Here is an 18,520-nt window from a genome sequence, read left to right on the forward strand (position 1 = left end):
GGGGGGGGGGTCATCTGGCCTCCCCGAGGAGAGTGGTTTTGAGGAAGAATCTTTTGAGGAAGGGGCAAGAGCATAGTCGAGTGTGCCTCACCAAGATAATTCATTCGCTGGAAGCGAGGCGGTCGGCCTACCTCTACTGCTCATATCGAGTCTGGCAGATATCCAAATGCAGTGTCTCCAGATGAAGTGCAACGTCATGGGGGGAAGGAGCTAGTCGCAGAGTCGACTCCTCAAAGCTCTATTTCATACCAAAAGAGGAGGAAGGGTTCTCTAGTCAACTCGGTTTCCTCTAAGAGTCTGGGGACTAAGCTCTGGAGTTTTTTTTTATGGCTAGTTCACATCCATCGACTAGTCACTGGGCTGGTATATTAGTTTTTTATCTACTGAAGCCTACCAGTTTACTTTTGAGGAGGTTATTTGGTTGCACATTTGTTAAGTCTCTTTAACCTCTTGAGCAGCTCGAGTTGTACAAGAAAGTCATTCGATACCACTTGAAGCTTTCACACCTCCATATGATGGTATTAAACCAGGCTAAAATGAAGGGGGTTGCCATTGTGGAAAGGGTTTATAACTTGATCAAATATGCTAAGAAGTTTAAAAATCAAGTGATGGTGGTCGAGAAAAAGCTATCAGTGATCAAGGAGCAGATTTCTACTCTTTCTGATCTTCGGTTGATCATCGAACAAGAGAATTAGAAGCTAGAAATGATGATGGAGACGATGAAGACCTAGGAGGAGTCCTTGGAGGCACTTTCCTCCCGCCCAAAATAGGAAAAGATTCTAAGTGAGGAACTTCAAATCGACAACATCACATTAATTGATAGATCCATTCAGTCAGGCTTGGTTGACCCGAAGTATGTTGACATAAATAAATTTGTTGCTCTTTACACTAGTTACGAGGGTTCTTGTGGAGATGAATCAAACATCAAATGTGAAGGAGGATCTTCTAGTTAGATCATTAAAGATTTTTGGAAAAGTTGTTGAGAGAGCTTCACGTTGGTAGTGGTGATTGGCTTCCTAAGACTTAGCAATTTATTTTTTCTAGAAGCAACTTTTTGTAATTCTTATGTAAATGAATTATTTTGTATACATAAAATATTTGTATATTACTTTAGTTTGAAATGAATGAAACCATTCAATCATTTTTCATATTGTTTACTATTTTTCCCTTATCATTTATTTGCATTAATTTTTTGGTAATGAGTGTTTGTGTTTGATGGATTACTCAAACCTTGATAAATATCTTTGGTCATTTTTTTATTAGGCATGACTCGACACAAGTCTTATACTGCGTATTTCATTTTGCTTCAGTCAGATTTGTCATCTCAGTTAATCACTCCTTTCCCCAGGAATTAGGTGGATATTGTTATTGTCTTCACAGGTGTAATCACTGAGACTTGCTACCAGGAAGGGAACCTCCTCCAATTCTATATCCACATTGAGCTTTGAGACTAGCTTTTTATGCTTGGCCTTATGGTTTGATTTTGTCGTTAGGGCGTCAATTGGACATCTATAGTGTCATTTTTAGTCACCTCTATTTTTTGATATTATCATATGGCTCGTTTTTTGAATTTTTCAGCTATAAATTACTTGCTCGGATTATCATCTCGATCGATCCTCTCCTTTGCCATGACTTAGGTAGACCTTGTAGCTACCTTCGCATGCGGGTGACCACCAAGACTCACTATTGGAATGATTTGTGCCTTATTATTTGTGAAGCTTATCTATTGGGTAGGAGATCTCTTTAAAAGCTTTATTCAATTCAATTGAAGAACAAGAATTTTTTATGCAGGAGCATTGTGGACTATTCTGCTTACTGAACCTCTTTGGTTTGATTTGTTGTTGATGTGATTTCTTGGATTCTAATTCCAAAGTGCTAATTGGATTGATTAAGACATCAGAAAAAATTTTCATAACAGTGGAAAAGTTTTTTGAAGTACCACTCCCTTTATATGCAGAGTAGTGTGTGAGTCGCTTGGAGTTGACCGAGCAGTGTGCATGTTCAGTTGGTCGACTCATTTCGATCATCAGAAGCCAAATATCCTTTTTGAGGTACTTGCCTCCTAACCAAATCCTCTAGAAAGATGACAGAAACAATGTTCCAAGCTCCAAATTTGTTGCACTGTTTAAGAATATATTTGAGATTGATTTCTCCTCATTGGTGTTGCTTCTCTTCTTGGTTGTAGGAATCCAAATTTGTCATGTGAGGCATGTATAAGGATTAGAGTGTCAGGAATATTGAGGGGGAAGTAGAGTTGGGGAGAAAGAAAAAAAAGAACATACATAAACTTGCCCCCATAGAGGCGAACTAGGGTATTCCCGAGCTCTATGTCCCATTTTATATATTGCAACTTGGGAGTTACAAGTGAAATGGTGAAATAGATCTCCTTAAAAGGTATGATTTTATGGTGAAGAGCCAAAAATCCCTTAATATAACCTATGGAACCCTATTTATAGAAGATAAAGGATCAAAAGAAAAAAATTACACGTTTGCCCCTACATACATAGGAGCGTTATATATAGGAAATTATTGTCATTTATCATGTTTTTTTTTATATTCCGAATTGATTTTGGCATATTTTAATATAGTTGGACCTTATGGTCAGAGGGTTCTCAAGTCAGATGACCAAGTTGGTGTTGTTCCGCTATTTTACTTGGATGTCAGTTGGCCTTTGCTCTGGGGTGTTGGTCGAACTTTGAGAAAGGAAGTCGATTGGCCATAGGGTTTGGCTCACTTGTTCTTTGGTTATTTCTAGAGATCATTAAAGAAAGTTGTTGAGAGAGCTTCACGTTGGTAGTGGTGAGATTGTTTGGCGAACTTGACCTTTGTTTGGTCGTTGGCGTGAATGTGTGTTTATTTTTGTTCAGTCGCCAGTCTTCGGTCGGCTGGCTAATGGTTGACTGGTGCTTATTTAGTTTATAAGCTTTAAGAATATTTGTAGCTTCTCGTCATATTTATTTGTTTTAATATAGACTGTCAAATTATCTTGAAATTTGGGCAGACTATTTTTGGGTGCATAGAAAATTTTGAACCACAATCAATATGGGGGTGTGCATTATTTGATCAAAACCAAAAAGATCGAACTGGACTGAGCTCATTTGGTTGATCCTGTTTGGTTTTAAAATAAAGATTTGATTTTTTTTTGTTTTAGAATTTTAAATATATTCAATTCTTAAATCGGTTTTAATTTCTATTAATCCAAAAAAAACTGAAAACTTGAATAATAATAATATGATTAAAAAATTAAATTTATCTACAAAAAAAAAAAAAAACTGAACATATGAAATTTATTTTATTTTATTTTAATTTTTTTATCTCCTGAAATCTCAAATTAAATTTTAAAATACCTCCATTAAATAAAAAACAAACTTCTCAAGAACACATCCAACAAAACACCACTTGATCAGATAAAACTTATTGTTCCCACAGACTTCAAATTCTCACCAAATATCTTATGCTTCTGCGGCCTATCCTTAACAACATTACTCCCAACCTGCCACACATGATTCACATCACTACTATTCCACACCCCCAAAGTCACATATATTATCATCTCCTCATCCACATAGTCAGCCTGCAGGTTATAAACCGGCAGAGCGAGCTCCCCCGGCGACATGTCCGGCGCATAACTATCGATCGACGTCGGATAAGCAATCAGGCTACCGTTCGAGTGGCGGAAGGCGACGAGGGCCTGCGTGCCTATCATCTTCGACGCAATAGGATTGATGCCCCACGCCACCCAACCATCACTGGCATGCGAAGCGCGAAAGGCGGCACGGAGGGTGCCGGGTTTCGGCGCGTAAGTCCAGTGGAGGGCGGCGTTGAGATAGGGGAGGTCGATGCATGAGTCGAAGGATTCGTCGGTGGAGAAGGTGTAGGAGGAGCAGGAGTCGGTGGCGGCGAAGAGAGAGGGGAGGAAGGAGAGGAGGAGGAAGAGGATGGTTGGGAGGAGAGAGGGATGCATTATTGTTAGGTTGCAGGTGAGGGAAGGAGGTGGAGGGGGACTTTATAGTTTTATTGGGGAAGTGGAAGTTGTTTAGTAGTTTAGAAATATGGGGAATTTGTATATGGTTGCATGCACTAGCTTTGATGAGTTGAGCTAATGTGTTTGTGAGGTGTGGAAGGCTTGAGAGATGTGCAGAGAATGAGTTTAATTATGGGGGCAGGGGAGTGGGAAGGAGATGAGAGAATGGGGAATCTTAGAGGAGAATATAAAAAATGATATAGTAGGGAGTTTAGGTTGAGTTTGTTCATCAATATATATATATATATATATATATCTAGGCGTGGGCAGAGAGAGAGAGAGAGAGAGAGAGAGAGAGAGAGAGAGAGAGAGAGAGAGAGAGAGAGAGAGAGAGAGAGAGAGAGAGAGGAGAAAAGGAATGGTGTAATATGAAAAAATATTACATCATCATTAAGTGGATATGAAGATGAGAAGATAAAATATATAGTAATATAATTATTTTTTTTTTATTTATGGTTATTTTAATGTTTTAATTTTTTTTTTTTTATAAGTGGATGACCCATCTTTCATTATTAGTTAATGAATTAATAGTTATAAAAATAAACTTTTTTTTAATTCTAAAAGTTAAATTATAACTTGTTTAATTAAACAATTAGGATAATTAAAATTTTAACATTTAAGTTGTATAAATTCTTCTGAAACACATCATAAATCTGATTTTTATATTTAATTTAAAACTTCATAATATTTTAATATTACATACTTTATAATGTTGGATATAGAATTTTATAAGAATTTTTTTTTATGTAAATTTCAAATGCATAAATTTTCTTTTAAAACGACAGAATTTAATAACACATTGTAAGAAAACCCAAAGAAAAAACAAAAATGCTCACTTTTTATAACTAAAAGCATCCATACTTTAAAAAACATAGGGCTCGTTTGGGACAGCTTATAAGTGCGGGTGGCATTTTCAAGACGCTGTCTCGCCGTCTGGTTATCTGGAAACACGGTTGGGTTTTTACACTAAACGCAGGTAGCGGGTCGAACCCACCGGGCCACCAGCAGACCGCGTTTCAAGATAAGATGCTTATCTGAATAATCACAAACAGCGTCAAACACACCAATAGTCTAATACATTAAAGTTTTTGAACAAGTGAAATAATTATTTTCGAATCAAAGCCATAATCATAACTTTTAAAACCATATAAAACAGGCAAACACTAATTTGCATATTCACCATTAAATAAAAGAGAAGCAGTACCTCATACATTTCATTTGAGAAACTCAAATGGTCTTACAGCAAAACTTCAGCCTTCATCCTCATGCAGATGGCACCATTAACAATGAAAGAGACAAACAGCCGATTAAAAATAAAAAAAAAAAATATTTGCATATTTTGCCAACATACAGTTATTACTTTGATAAATAATACCATATTCAGTTCATTTCATTTACCAAATCCACCCTAAAACCTGACAACAAAAAATGAAGGAAAAAATGTATATATATATGTTAGTCTCTAACTTTCATCAGGGGGTGCTTTGCTTACGCCAACTTCGGCTGGACGGAGGACACGGTCATGTATCATATAACCCGGCTGCACCATGAAATAACAGAGATGTGGTTAATTAGCAATAGAAAATAAATATTCAATAAGTTTATTATAAATGTGAGAAGATTTACATACATAACACCCAACTTTTATGTATTTGCATATCTGAGAAACTTTAATTTCAGCTTTTAGAAGGTAAAATGACTCGATTTTACGTGATATTAAAGTTTTGGGTGTTACAGATATAAAAAGTAAAATTTAGGCGTTAGATATGCAAATTCATAGGAATTGGTTGGCATGCATGTAAAATAAACTTATGCATGAAAATGTATATTTTACTTATAAAAAGTTAATAGTAATGATATTTTTTATGTGAAATTAAAACTTTGAGTGTTTTTTATATATGCAATTATGAGAGTACTTTAAGTTTTAGATATGTAAATACATCATAATTATGTTGTATTTATGTAAATTTACTTTGCTTTTCAAGTCCTGAACATCTGGGACATGCAATGGGTTTACTCAAACAAGTAAATACACCAAGGATGTCATAGAAATGTCTCAATTGAAACCAATCCAAGCATTGCCAATACATCTAGGCGTCGCAGACGAAAAAACTTGCGAATAAATTCTATTAAGAAGTGCAGAAGTTTTAAAAATGCATACCTTCAAAACAACAACTACTACTCCAAGTGGTTTCGACGCATCAGGTAATTCAAAGACTGCATTATGTTGGTGCGGATCAAAATTTTCATTCAACGGATCATATTTTTGAATCCCAAACTTCCTGAAAACCTGAAAGAAAAACCAGCGGAAGTTCCTTGGGATGAAGTTGTTGTGTAGTAATTTGAAGAAGTGCTAGATTTCCAATATAAAGACAATTATCAAAATGCTTCATTGAAGTATTACAGAAGATGATAGATTATAAAAAGTTCACAAAAGACGGATAAAAGGAAGACATGCCCATTACTGAATTCCAAAATTAGAGAACTTCAAAATATGTTACAGCATAGTTCCTTTCTATGATCAGTATGTTTGTGAAAGCAATGCATTGCCGAAGAGGTGTTCATATGAAACGTATCCCGTAAGTTCCTTAGATATATAAGAAAGAAGAGCATATTTTATTCGTTTAAATTAATATAAAACCGGTTTAAAAAAATAAAAATTTGTGCATGTAAAAATGAAATTTTCTGTTAGAACAGGAGATATGTTGAAATTCAATAGATTAGCTTCGCAAATGGTAAGGATAAATATGCAGCACGCACGCTTTCTAAAGAGCATCAAGACTCATAAGACATCATCATTGGCACGTCAATTTTTTTTTTAATTTTCTAAATGGAAGTTCCAGAAATTCTTATTTTGACAAATCACAAACAAGCATTGGCAACACTGCATAAATTATAGCACTCAAATTATGGGAAATATGATTCATCAAACTTTCATTTAAAAGTAAAATAGCGGTAACTAGACCTATAAATTTACAGCTATTTGTCATTGAATAATTCATAGGACAAAATTATTTGTTCTTAGGGAACATTGTGCACATATGTGATCAGTAAATGTTATTTTCATCTTTTCTTGCAGAGTCGGAAAACATGCTATTTTCCTAGTAAATTAAACTAGCCAAATTATTAAACCAACGGTTGGAAAATTAAGTGAATGACATTCTGCTCTTAAGAATAAAACTCAGATGATATATCTATAATTTGAAAAGTTGGCTCTAGTTTATGTATAAATGATGACCATGTAAATTTCACATTTGTATTACCGTCTCTACGACTCTGTGACAAACAAAAATCTCAATGAAATTACTGGGGAGCATTTTGCCACAATATTGTCTTAGCACATACAATTGGAGGACAGCATAAACATTCAAAAAACATAGCCAAAAGAATGAGCAGTTAACCGAAGTACGAATTGTAGAAAATCTATCACTAAAAAGAAACAAATAATAAAACTTGCATTTCTTCATAGAATTATAGACATAGATTTGAAGTCAAAATTCAGATTGAAACTTTCGCCTCAGATTGGAAAAATATTCAAAAAACTGGCAATTACAGCTTATAGTTTTTGAGCTCTTATTTCAAAATGGTTTAGTGCTTCCAATGTGTGGAAGTACCAACAGAAAATAATGTCCCTTTTAAGGGGCTTTGACATAAACAGCACACAATTCTTATGTAGTACATATCTCACAACCTACATTTTGATATTTACACTCGAGTCTTTAACATCGCATAAAAATAACACTATTACCACTTTTTAAAAGTGACCTACATTTTGATATTTACACTCAAGTCTTCAACATCGCATAAAAATAACACCATTACCACTTTTTAAAAGTGAAATACAACCTTTCATGCATAGGTTTAAAATGCATAGGTCTAAAACACCAAACTGCCATATATGTAAATATGCAAGTTTAGGTGAAAGATATGTAAATACATAAGAATTGTGTGCTATGTATGTAAATTTCCCTTTTAGTTTTAATTGTGTCCTAGTTTTAGGTGTGTCCAATGTATAGCTATTAATCTTATATTCTTTGTATTGTATAATAGGAGAATGACTTCAGAAATAGGAACCGATGTAATTAGTAATAATCTCATAGAGGAGGGTAATAAGCCATTGTATGATATGTATAACCAAATTAGACAAAGCAAGAGAGATTGAGATAGAAAAATTATAGAAATTTAATGATGGTTTTGTTGAGAAAAATATAAAGGGACATTTCTATGATGAGTTCATGCTTGCGCAGACAATACTAGAAGGCATCCAATTCTACCCAAAAAATTGCATCAATACAACTTCAAAAATTACAAAAAATAGATGCAAATGATGAACAAAAACATTTAAGAATTGCTTCTTACCAAAGTGGCTTAATCAAGTGAATCAATATTCTAGCTAACATTCAAATGAAAATTTATTTAAGATAAAAGGCCATAATCCAAAAAAAGCGGAAAATGTTTAGATTAAATATAGCAATTACAAAAGCATGAAATTTGCAAACTAGAGAACACTGGAAGAAAAAATTGTTCCATGTTTTATTCAACCTCCCTTCCATTTCCTATAGCAAAGAATTCATACTATTTTAGCATTTTTACGCAACTTCTATTCCATTTTCTTTAGTATAAATACATATTATTTTAGCTTTTTTTTATTATTTTATGTAGCAAATAGCACTCCCCCTGGATAGATCCTATCAGCTACAATTTTTTTAGAATAGCACTTCTTAACAGGAAAGAGCCAAAATTGAAAAAAAAAGCTTGATCCAATAAAAGAAACTTCAAACAAAAATAAAGTTACTATTGTAGGTGAAAATTGACCAATACACAAATAAAACCTTTAATTAATTTTTGGAGTTATTAAATGGAGATTATAGTTATAAAATTAATTTTATAGTTCAAATCATATCGAATAAGTGATTGATCAATACACAAATAAAACCTCTAATTAGTTTTTTGAGTTATTAAATGGAGATTACGGTTATAAAATTAATTTTATAGTTCAAATCATATCGAATAAGTAATTATGGGAGCTGCTCAAGTAATCACTGCAATGCACGAATGTATGAAACAACACCAATAATAACTAAGACCTAAATCCCCCATATTTTTTTGGACTTTTTAAGTCGTATAGATTGAAGCTAGCATTAAATATTATTTATGCCCCAAAGAATATAAAATTAATGAGATCACTTACAGATCAAAAGCATTGCAAGCGATGCAAATTAGATAATAACTCCATGGTCAATCACTCAAAAAGGCTTTGAATTTTTAATAATTTTGAGAATCTAAAATATTGGTTATACATAATACTCCTTTCGCATTGACAATCATTAAGCTTAGGTGATTCAAAGCTATAAAATAAGAACTTTAAACTATGATAATTAATGAAAAGTGGAGTAAGAATCAACAATATGATATGGAGAAGGCTAAATTTGAGAAATACAAGAGATTGGATGATTTATGGTGTGACAAAATAGACTAGATTATTTTATTTTAAGGGCATTTACATACATAGCACCCAATTCTTTTATATTTACGTATCTCACACCTAAACTTTCATATTTACAGACACAACACTCAAATCAACACTCAAATCTCAGACACAACACTCAAATCTTTAATATCACATAAAAAATAGCCTATTACCACTATTTAAAAGTGAATGCATCAATTTAAACTACCTAAGTCTTATGTGTCTACATATAAAAGTTTAAGTATGAGATGTGTAAATACATAAGAATTGTGTGTTAAGTATGTCCATTTTCCCTTTTTTTTATACAACCAATATATAGCTAATATAAATAAGCCTTGCAACCACATTGGGTATGACATGCAAGATCATATGATTGATTATATGCAAACGATAATGTATTGATATGAAAGAAAGAGAGGTAACAAGTAACCCACGTTGTGTATGACATCCTTGTGAAATGAAGAAATAAAGCTAACACTTGGCTTCTGTGCTCAACCCACTCTCTTAATTTGAGGTAAAATCTAAATTTTTAATTAATCTTAACTTAGCTAAATTTTAAATTAATCTTAACTTAGCCCACTTCACAATAGTTAATCTCACATATTTAAAATTTTTCCCCTTCGGTTTTGTAGGCATGCTTGGCTAAATAAAGCTCAAAATCGTTTTACTTTATATATAGACATAAAGATACAAATGATACAAAAAAGTATTTGAACAAACTTTTCAAGTATTGAAGATAGAGCAATGATTAATTTGGAGTTTCTAACTTCTTTGAACTTGCTAATGTTTTTTATCATGACTTTATAGCATCAACATACCCTACGGATAGAAAAACTTATTGCAAAATAAATTAAAGAACATATTCTTTTCTCAATACAAGAAGAAACAAGGTCACTCCTCAACAAGGTGAAGATTTGGTATTTATGTACATTAACCTTCATCTTGTACCTAGGAGAAGCTTAAACTTGTAAATGGCAAATAACACGCCATAGCAAAAAGTCTTTAAATATCCATAGCACACGGTGCATGGCATGGCACAAGTAGGGTTGTAAATGAACCAATGCACTTGATGAACTCGAATTTGGGTTGATTAATATTCGATCATGTTTGTTCAAAATAGTATATAAATGAATTTGAAAATTTTGTTAAAACTTGAAGGTTAAATGAACCAAATTTGAACATAATCCAACTCACTTGTTAATGTTCATGAACAGGCTAGTTTGTTGTTCAACAAATAACCTATTAAATATTCTATACTTATATAAGATATTATTTAAATAAATTAGATTAACTAAAATTTATTTATTATACATTTAACAGTAATATATTACAATTTAATATCAATATGCATATAAATTTAATGTGACTTTTTCTTATTTTTATTCAAATGAACTAATTTATTAGTACATATTTATGTTATTTCGCTGTAATAAAGCACACTTACAACTTATATATTATTTTATTTACTTGGTATAAACTAGTTAGATGCTAATTTAAAATTTATTCAATTGCTTATTTTTTAAAATTTATAAAATTATTTTTTTAATTATTTTATATAAAAATCAAGTACTCATTTGAGCTTTTTATATGAAAAATCAATTACAAATCTCATTTTTTACTTTATATGAAAATGGAATACTTAGCTTGTTTAAATAATATAAATAAGCCAAGTACAATATGATCATTAAAGGTTCAAGCAAACCAAGTATAACAAATATTTGAAAGTTTAGCTCAAACTTGAAATGAACATGATTAACTTATCATTCAACCAAGCCAAGTCCAATCTTGACTCAGCACGATTACAACCCGAGGCACAACCAGTTTAAACATTTTAAAAAAAAATTATTATTAAGAAAATAAATGTAAATATGAAATAATATTAAATTAAAAGAAAAAATATCATAAAAAATTAAAAATAATACTTAAATTCAACTGCTCCACACCTCAATCACTCAAAATTTAAAATATTACATTATGTTTGCATGTCTTATATTTTCAGAAGAAATTAAATTAGTCAACCAAATAATCTTCATCATTGTCATAAAACAAAAAGTTTCAAATTGTCTCAGAAAGCATAATCATCTACATCATCGTTATCAATGAGTGAAGCTTGCAAGCAAGAAAATGGCACATCGGCTCATCCTTAAATTGCAAGAGAGTAGCTTCAATTGTCTTGGTTCTGGTTTGGACAAATTTACAGCATGAACGTGCATTTGTGTGTGTATCAAAATTTTGAAAAGCATTGTTCGAAACATGCACTTTGTGTACGACAACATTGTGAAATGAAGAAATTAAGCAACACTGCTTCATTGCTCAACCCAGTTTCTTAAACCAATGCAACATTTAAATCTTTAATTAATTTTAACTTAGCACACTTCAAAATAGTTAATCTCACTAGTTAAATGTTTTTCCCCTTATGTATGATTGGCTAAGTTCCAGATCATGTTACTTCATATAAAAACGGATACAAAAAATACAAACAAATATTTGAACAAAAATTTTCTGAGTAATGAAGATAGAGCAATGTTCAATTTGGAGTTTCAAACTTATTAAACTTACCAATGCTTTTGATGATCATAACTTAAGAGCTTCTAGATACCCTATGGATAGAATAACTTGTTGCGAAATAAATTAAAGTTCATATTCTTTTATCAATACCATAAGGAACAAGGTCACTCAATAAAGTTAAGATTAGTTATTTATGCACATTAACCTTCACCTTTTACCTAGAAGAAGCTTACACTTAGCAATGGCAAATAGCACGCCATAGCAAAAAGGTCTCTATAGAGTCATAGCACATGACGCATAGCATGGCACAAGCAATTTAAAATTATAACAAAAAAAATATTAACAAAATAAAAATAAAAATAAAAATGAATTACTATTAAATTAAAAGATAAAATATCACAAAAAAAAAACTTAAAATTCAAAGGCTCAACACCTAAAACACATAAAATTTAAAATATTACATTATTTTTTCATGTCTTATGTTTTCATGGGAAATTAAGTTAGTCAACAAAATAATCTTTGTCGTTGTCATAAATAAAGTCTCAAATCATCCAGTAAAGCATAATCTTATTCATCATCCTTATCATGTTGGGTGAACTGGCAAGCAAGTGAATGGCACATTGATTCATACCTAAATTGCACTACAGTACCTTTGATTGGCTTGATTTTGGTTTCGACGGATTTATGTTATGCGTGTTGACCTCATTTTTGTGAGGTCTTTTCTTCTCCAGATTTATGTTGTGCGCATGGGAGTGTACCAATATTTTGAAAAGCATTGTTCGAAACATGCATTTCGTGTGAGAAGCGCGCTAGTGCGCACGCGTAAAGCTCAATTTAGCGTGGTAGCAATGGTGGGAGGGCGTAGCATATTAGGTATATTATGGAATAATAAAACGTACAAAGGGCCTAACAAGACAAAAAAGATGACAATTCCACAGCGGGGCAAAGAAGAACCACAACGAGGAAGAGACAGCGCTGACAGAGATGAAACTACATGAGAGAGAAAAACTTGCAAAGACTGAACAAACAAGAAACTATGGGAGGAAGAGATGAACCCGTAGCTGCATAGCAGAGATGGCGTGAGAAAGAGAAACAAAGAATATGCACAAAAACAATATGTTACACCGGAGTATCTCCTCGTATGCGGGATAAGAAACTAGGATGTTACATCGGTGCCTAGCATAAGGTAATTTTGTCTTATATTAGCCTAAGTGCAATTTTGTCATTATTATTTATTATTTTTTAGTAGAAATATGCTGAGGATTAAGATCATGCATGAGATTTGGTCTTAAGTCTTAGGGTTAGGTTTAGGGTTTGGGTTTGAGAGAGATTTCCTTCCTCTAAAATTGTAGGATTTGGGAGATATCACCGAACTAGGAGCTTCTCTTATGTATTTGTGTTGAGTTGTTTGATTTTTTGCAATAAAATATTCGTTTGTCATAATTTCTATGGAAAAATCATCTCGGCTCCTATCAAATGGTATCAAAACAATGATTGTATACTTAAAAATAATAAATTTTCAAGTACCATTATGATTATAATGATCTTAGAAATAATGCACACTTAAAAACAATACAATTTCAAGTTCCTCAGGAAACTTATAACTCAAGTTGTTGCTTGGTAATGACCCTAGAAGTTGCTAATATATCGCAGGCACTAAAACAGCCCCCTATCGCGGGCACTGAAACAGCCCCTAATATCTAACAGTTATTTATACACCACTTAGAAGTTGCTAATAGATCGTTTCTAACACTTTGTTCGCTGTCAATATCCGTCCCGACTTGTCTTCACGGAGATGAAATTAGGTATGTTAGGCACGCGTGCTCTCCCCTCTCCCCCCCTCTATCGCGGGCGCTAAAACAACGCCCTATCACAAGCACTGAAAAGCACATGAGAAAATGTGGGAGAAGGCGGGATCGCAAAAAATCGCGAAGGCAAAAGAGGGGTTAGCAAGGCAGGATCGCGATCCAGCAGGACTACAACCATCCTTTAGTGAGTTTTAATGGCTATTTCTCTAGATCCTTCTTGCCTCCCCAACCCTTCCTTTTCGTGTGATAGTTGTCATTTCTATCTCCTTCCTATTCTTCTTCAGTGGGAGCCTATAAATTGTTAATAAGATGGGGTCTTTTGCTCATAAGATGGGGTCTTTTGCTGTGTTTTTTTTCTTCAGATTTCTTTTGTGGAGTCATTTTTCCTTTTGTCGGGTTGTATTCGAGGTGATGGTGCTCCGGTTATATATCAGTGGGAGCCTATAAATTGTTATTTTTTGTTCATAAGATGGGGTCTTTTGCTGTGTTTTTTTCTTCAGATTTTTTTTGTGGAGTCATTTTTCCTTTTGTCGGGTTGTATCCGAGGTGATGGTGCTCCGGTTATATCCTACTCCAAGGTGATGATATATCTTCCATTTTTATCTTCCCTAACCCTTCTCATTCACTCCTCATAGCTGTCGATTTGCTGTCAGCTCCTCCGACCGTTGATTTCCCTCAACAAACGCACTTTGACAGCCTTTACCATTGTTGCCTGCACTTCCCAGCTTGTTGTCCACCCTCCTAAAGTGTTGGCAAGTCTTCCCAACTGCTGTCCCACTTTCACACCTTGCTACTCTACCTCCCACTCTACCTTCTAGCTGCCCAAGAAACCTTCCCACCACCCTAATCTGCTGCCCCCTCCTCCACTTCACCTTCCAACCCCTGCTAACCCCTCTCCTGCATTCATCCTTACTGTGTTTTCTTTCAGATTTCTTGTGTGGAGTCCTTTTCCTTTTTGTCGGATTGTATCCGAGGAGATGATTGTGCTCCGGCTATATCCTACTCCAAGGTGATGATATATCTTCCCTTTTTATCTTCCCTAACCCTTCTTATTCACTCCTCATAGCTGTCGATTTGCTGTCAGCTCCTCCGACCGTTGATTTCCCTCAACAAACGCACTTTGACAGCCTTTACCATTGTTGCCTGCACTTCCCAGCTTGTTGTCCACCCTCCTAAAGTGTTGGCAAGTCTTCCCAACTGCTGTCCCACTTTCACAACTTGCTACTCTACCTCCCACTCTACCTTCTAGCTGCCCAAGAAACCTTCCCACCACCCTAATCTGCTGCCCCCTCCTCCACTTCACCTTCCAACCCCTGCTAACCCCTCTCCTGCATTCATCCTTACTGTGTTTTCTTTCAGATTTCTTGTGTGGAGTCCTTTTCCTTTTTGTCGGGTTGTATCCGAGGAGATTATTGTGCTCCGGCTATATCCTACTCCAAGGTGATGATATATCTTTCCTTTTTATCTTCCCTAACCCTTCGTATCCACTCCTCCTAGCCGTCGGTTTGCTGCCAGCTCCTCTGGCCCTTGATTTCCCTCAACAAACGCACTCCGGCAGCCTTTCCCATTGTTTCCTGCACTTCCCAGCTTGTTCTCCACCCTCCTAAAGTGTCAGCAAGTCTTCCCAACTGCTGTCCCACTTTTCCAGCTTGCTACTCTACCTCCCACTCTACCTTCTAGCTGCCCAACAGACATTCCCACCACCCTGACCTACTGCCCCCTCCTCTAGTTCACCTTCCAACCCCTACTGACCCCTCTCCTGCATTTATCCTTGTTGTCCAACCCGCCAGATCCACCTCGCCGACCTCCACCGCCCTTGAAATACATCATAGAGGTGTTTGCTTGTGTGGTGTATGTTTTGTGTTGTTATTTTCTGTTGTGTTGTGTTTGTAACCCTTTCCTTACATTAATAAAAGTTTTTTCTGTTTTTTTCATTGAATTTCCTAATATTTTCAATATTATTTATTATCAGAGCTAGGTCAACCCTAGTCACATCCTAAAGTTTCCTAGCATCCGCCCCTGCCCAAGTTTTTTCATTGAATTTCCTAATATTTTCAGTATTATTTGTTATCAGAGCTAGGTCAACCCTAGTCCCATCCTAAAGTTTCCTAGCATCCGCCCCTGCCCAAGCCACCTCCACTAAATTTTTCCTTTCAGATTCTCAAACCTCCAACAAGAATTTGACCTAGCCCTAATTAACCCTTGCTGACTTTAAAAATCAGCAACAATAAATTAAATTTTGTACACCGTTAATGAGTCACCTACACCCTCTTTCATCTCTCAACCCTAAACTCTAGTCATGCCGCCAATAAGATACATGCCTGAGCCTTTCTGGGAGGAAATCTTGCGAGAGATCTGGACTTTGGTAATGGATAACGGACATAGAAGATGAAATCCAATAGGGGGCTACCCACGACCATGATCCGAAAGGTCAAAGAGGGAACGGGAAGATATGAAGATGAAGAAGGAGACACGGCACCAGTTCATACCAAATTACTACGCAAAAAATTGCAGACTAGGTTTTCGAAGTAGAGAGACTGCATCACAAAGCGACCCCCCTTTCTACTATCCAGCGAAATCAATCCACAAGTCTGTCACAGCAAGAAAATATTACAAGTTCCACGGATTTGAACATGTTGAAGCAGAATGCACATCCAGGGGAGTGATCTACTTCATCGAGCAGAGCGTTATCGAAAATTTGTGTAAAGACACCTCAGGCACTGATGATGGTAAAGACATAAAGGAGGACCAACTTCCAGTTGAAGAAATAAACGGTGATCCAGACAAAGAAGCAGGCTTCAGAGAGGATCCACAAATTGTCAGCTAACCTGGAAGAGACACGACCAATTCCAGTTGACCCCGAGGTAGAGATTTCAATTGAGGTAACAATAGTTGTTCTAGAAAGTAGTTATCTCGATGTTAGGGGCTTTCAAGCAGAGGATGAAACTGTGGTGTCTCAAGATACCATTTGTAGGCATTGATAGGAACAACAGTGGAACTGACCTTAGATGTCCAAAAGGATCATGAATTCAAGAAGCCGACCACAGATACAGGACCACCACAAATAAGAAAATTGCAGATTTTTCATATGAATAACCCCTTCCTGAGTTACCCCTACGTAGGGAGATCCAGCATGCCAGAATTGGAATTATTTTATGCCATGGCAGGATTATTATGCGGAGTTATTCAGAGGGTATTTTTAGTCCAACATGGGGCACATCTTCAGATGTCCATATAGGAGAGAAGAACAACAACTTAGTGATGGGCTTGAGGAGTTTGATGGGGACGAAAAATTCAAGTCATATAGTGAAGAGGCCTCTTCTGAGTGCGTGCTAGTGAGAAGGGTGCAACTTGCCACAAATTTCACCCCATAACTGATTTTCCCTCCGATACCAGTTCCTCAGCTGCACTAAAGTGATTATGAGGAGTGGAAGAAGCAGGTTACCTTGGAATGGCTCGATACCTGAGCTGCGGAAATACTAGTCTACCTATAATTCCAGCTCAAGACGTGCCAAAGGTGGACGAAGATCTATTCTATTAAAACGTGCTTTGGAATGACAATGCCTACATGATCGACCTGTCAGGGGACTACAACGTTTGAACCACGTTCAACGTCGCCGACTTGACACCGAGCTTTCAAGAGCGTAAAGGTTTAACAAACGAGATCGAAACTTCCCCAACCCTGAGAGACTAACGCGGGTGCTAAAACAGCGCCCTATCGCAGGCGCTGGAAAGCACACGACAAAAACCCAAAATACTATCACAAAGACGGGAGAAGGCGGGATCGCAAAAAATCGTGAAGGCAGAAGAGGGGTTTGCGAAGCTGGAATACGATCCAACAAAACTACAGCGTTCCTTTGGAGTCCTCCATAAAGAAAATTTTTAATTGTTATTTCTCTAAATCCTTCTGGCCTTCCCAACTCTTCCTTTTTGTGTGTGAGTTTTTCCTTTTTATCTCTTTCCTATTTTTCTCCAATAGGAGTCCATAAATTGTTGTTTTCTGGTTGTAAGAGGGGTCTTACTGTGATATTGTGATTACTTTCAGATTTCTTGTGTGGAGTCATTTTCCCTTCTGAGGGTTGTATCCGAGATGGTGATGCTCTAGGTGTATCCTACACCAAGGTGGAGATGTATCTTCTCATTTTATCTTCCCTAACCCTTCTCTTGCATTCATCCTAACCGCCTTCTTGCTGCCAGTTCCTCCGGCCGCTGTTTTCCCTCATCAGCCACACTCCTACGGCCTTTCCCATTGTTGTCTGCATATCCCCGCTCGTTGCCCACCGTCCTAAAGTGTCGACGAATCTTCTCATTTGTTGTCCCACCTTCTCAGCTTGTTACTCCACCTTTCAACCTACTTCACAGCCGCCAAACAGACCTTCTCGCCACCCTACCCTACTGCCCCCTCCTCCAGTTCACCTTCCAACCCTTGTTAACCCCTCTCCTGCATTCATCCTTGTTGTCTCAAGTCACCAGATCCACCTCGCCGACCTCTACCATACTTGAAATACACCATAGAGGTGTTTGCTTGTGTCGTGTATGTTTTATGTTATTATTTTCTATTGTGTTGTGTTTTAACCCTCTCTTTACATTAAATAAAAGTTTCTTTTGCGTTTTCCATTGAATTTCCTAATAGTTCTAGTATCATCCCAACTACTCTTTCTTGATATTATTATCTCTCCACCACCTTCACACCCCCCCCCCCCCCCAAAA

At 35.7% G+C, this 18,520-nt stretch overlaps 2 protein-coding genes across 2 annotated transcripts in view; both read right to left on the reverse strand.

The window, feature by feature from the left end:
• Positions 1 to 3,352: 3,352 nt before the first annotated feature.
• On the reverse strand, positions 3,353 to 4,153 carry LOC110018615 (cytochrome b561 and DOMON domain-containing protein At5g48750-like). Its single transcript, XM_020715978.1, has one exon. It carries the CDS (start codon positions 3,962 to 3,964, stop codon positions 3,404 to 3,406), a length of 561 nt encoding a protein of 186 aa, XP_020571637.1. The 5' UTR covers positions 3,965 to 4,153; the 3' UTR covers positions 3,353 to 3,403.
• A 1,052-nt stretch (positions 4,154 to 5,205) lies between these two features.
• Positions 5,206 to 18,520, reverse strand: part of LOC110018614 (protein GrpE) — a 26,297-nt gene continuing 12,982 nt past the window's right edge. Inside the window, exons 4-5 of the mRNA XM_020715977.1 lie at positions 6,186 to 6,314; positions 5,206 to 5,564 (exon numbers count right to left, since the gene is read on the reverse strand). Of these exons, the coding sequence (XP_020571636.1) occupies positions 5,487 to 5,564; positions 6,186 to 6,314 (207 nt within the window). The 3' untranslated portion in view covers positions 5,206 to 5,486. The remainder of the gene's footprint in view (positions 5,565 to 6,185; positions 6,315 to 18,520) is intronic.

Source organism: Phalaenopsis equestris, unplaced genomic scaffold, assembly GCF_001263595.1.
Source record: "Phalaenopsis equestris unplaced genomic scaffold, ASM126359v1 Scaffold000026, whole genome shotgun sequence".
In the NCBI taxonomy this organism is placed as follows: Eukaryota; Viridiplantae; Streptophyta; class Magnoliopsida; order Asparagales; family Orchidaceae; genus Phalaenopsis; species Phalaenopsis equestris.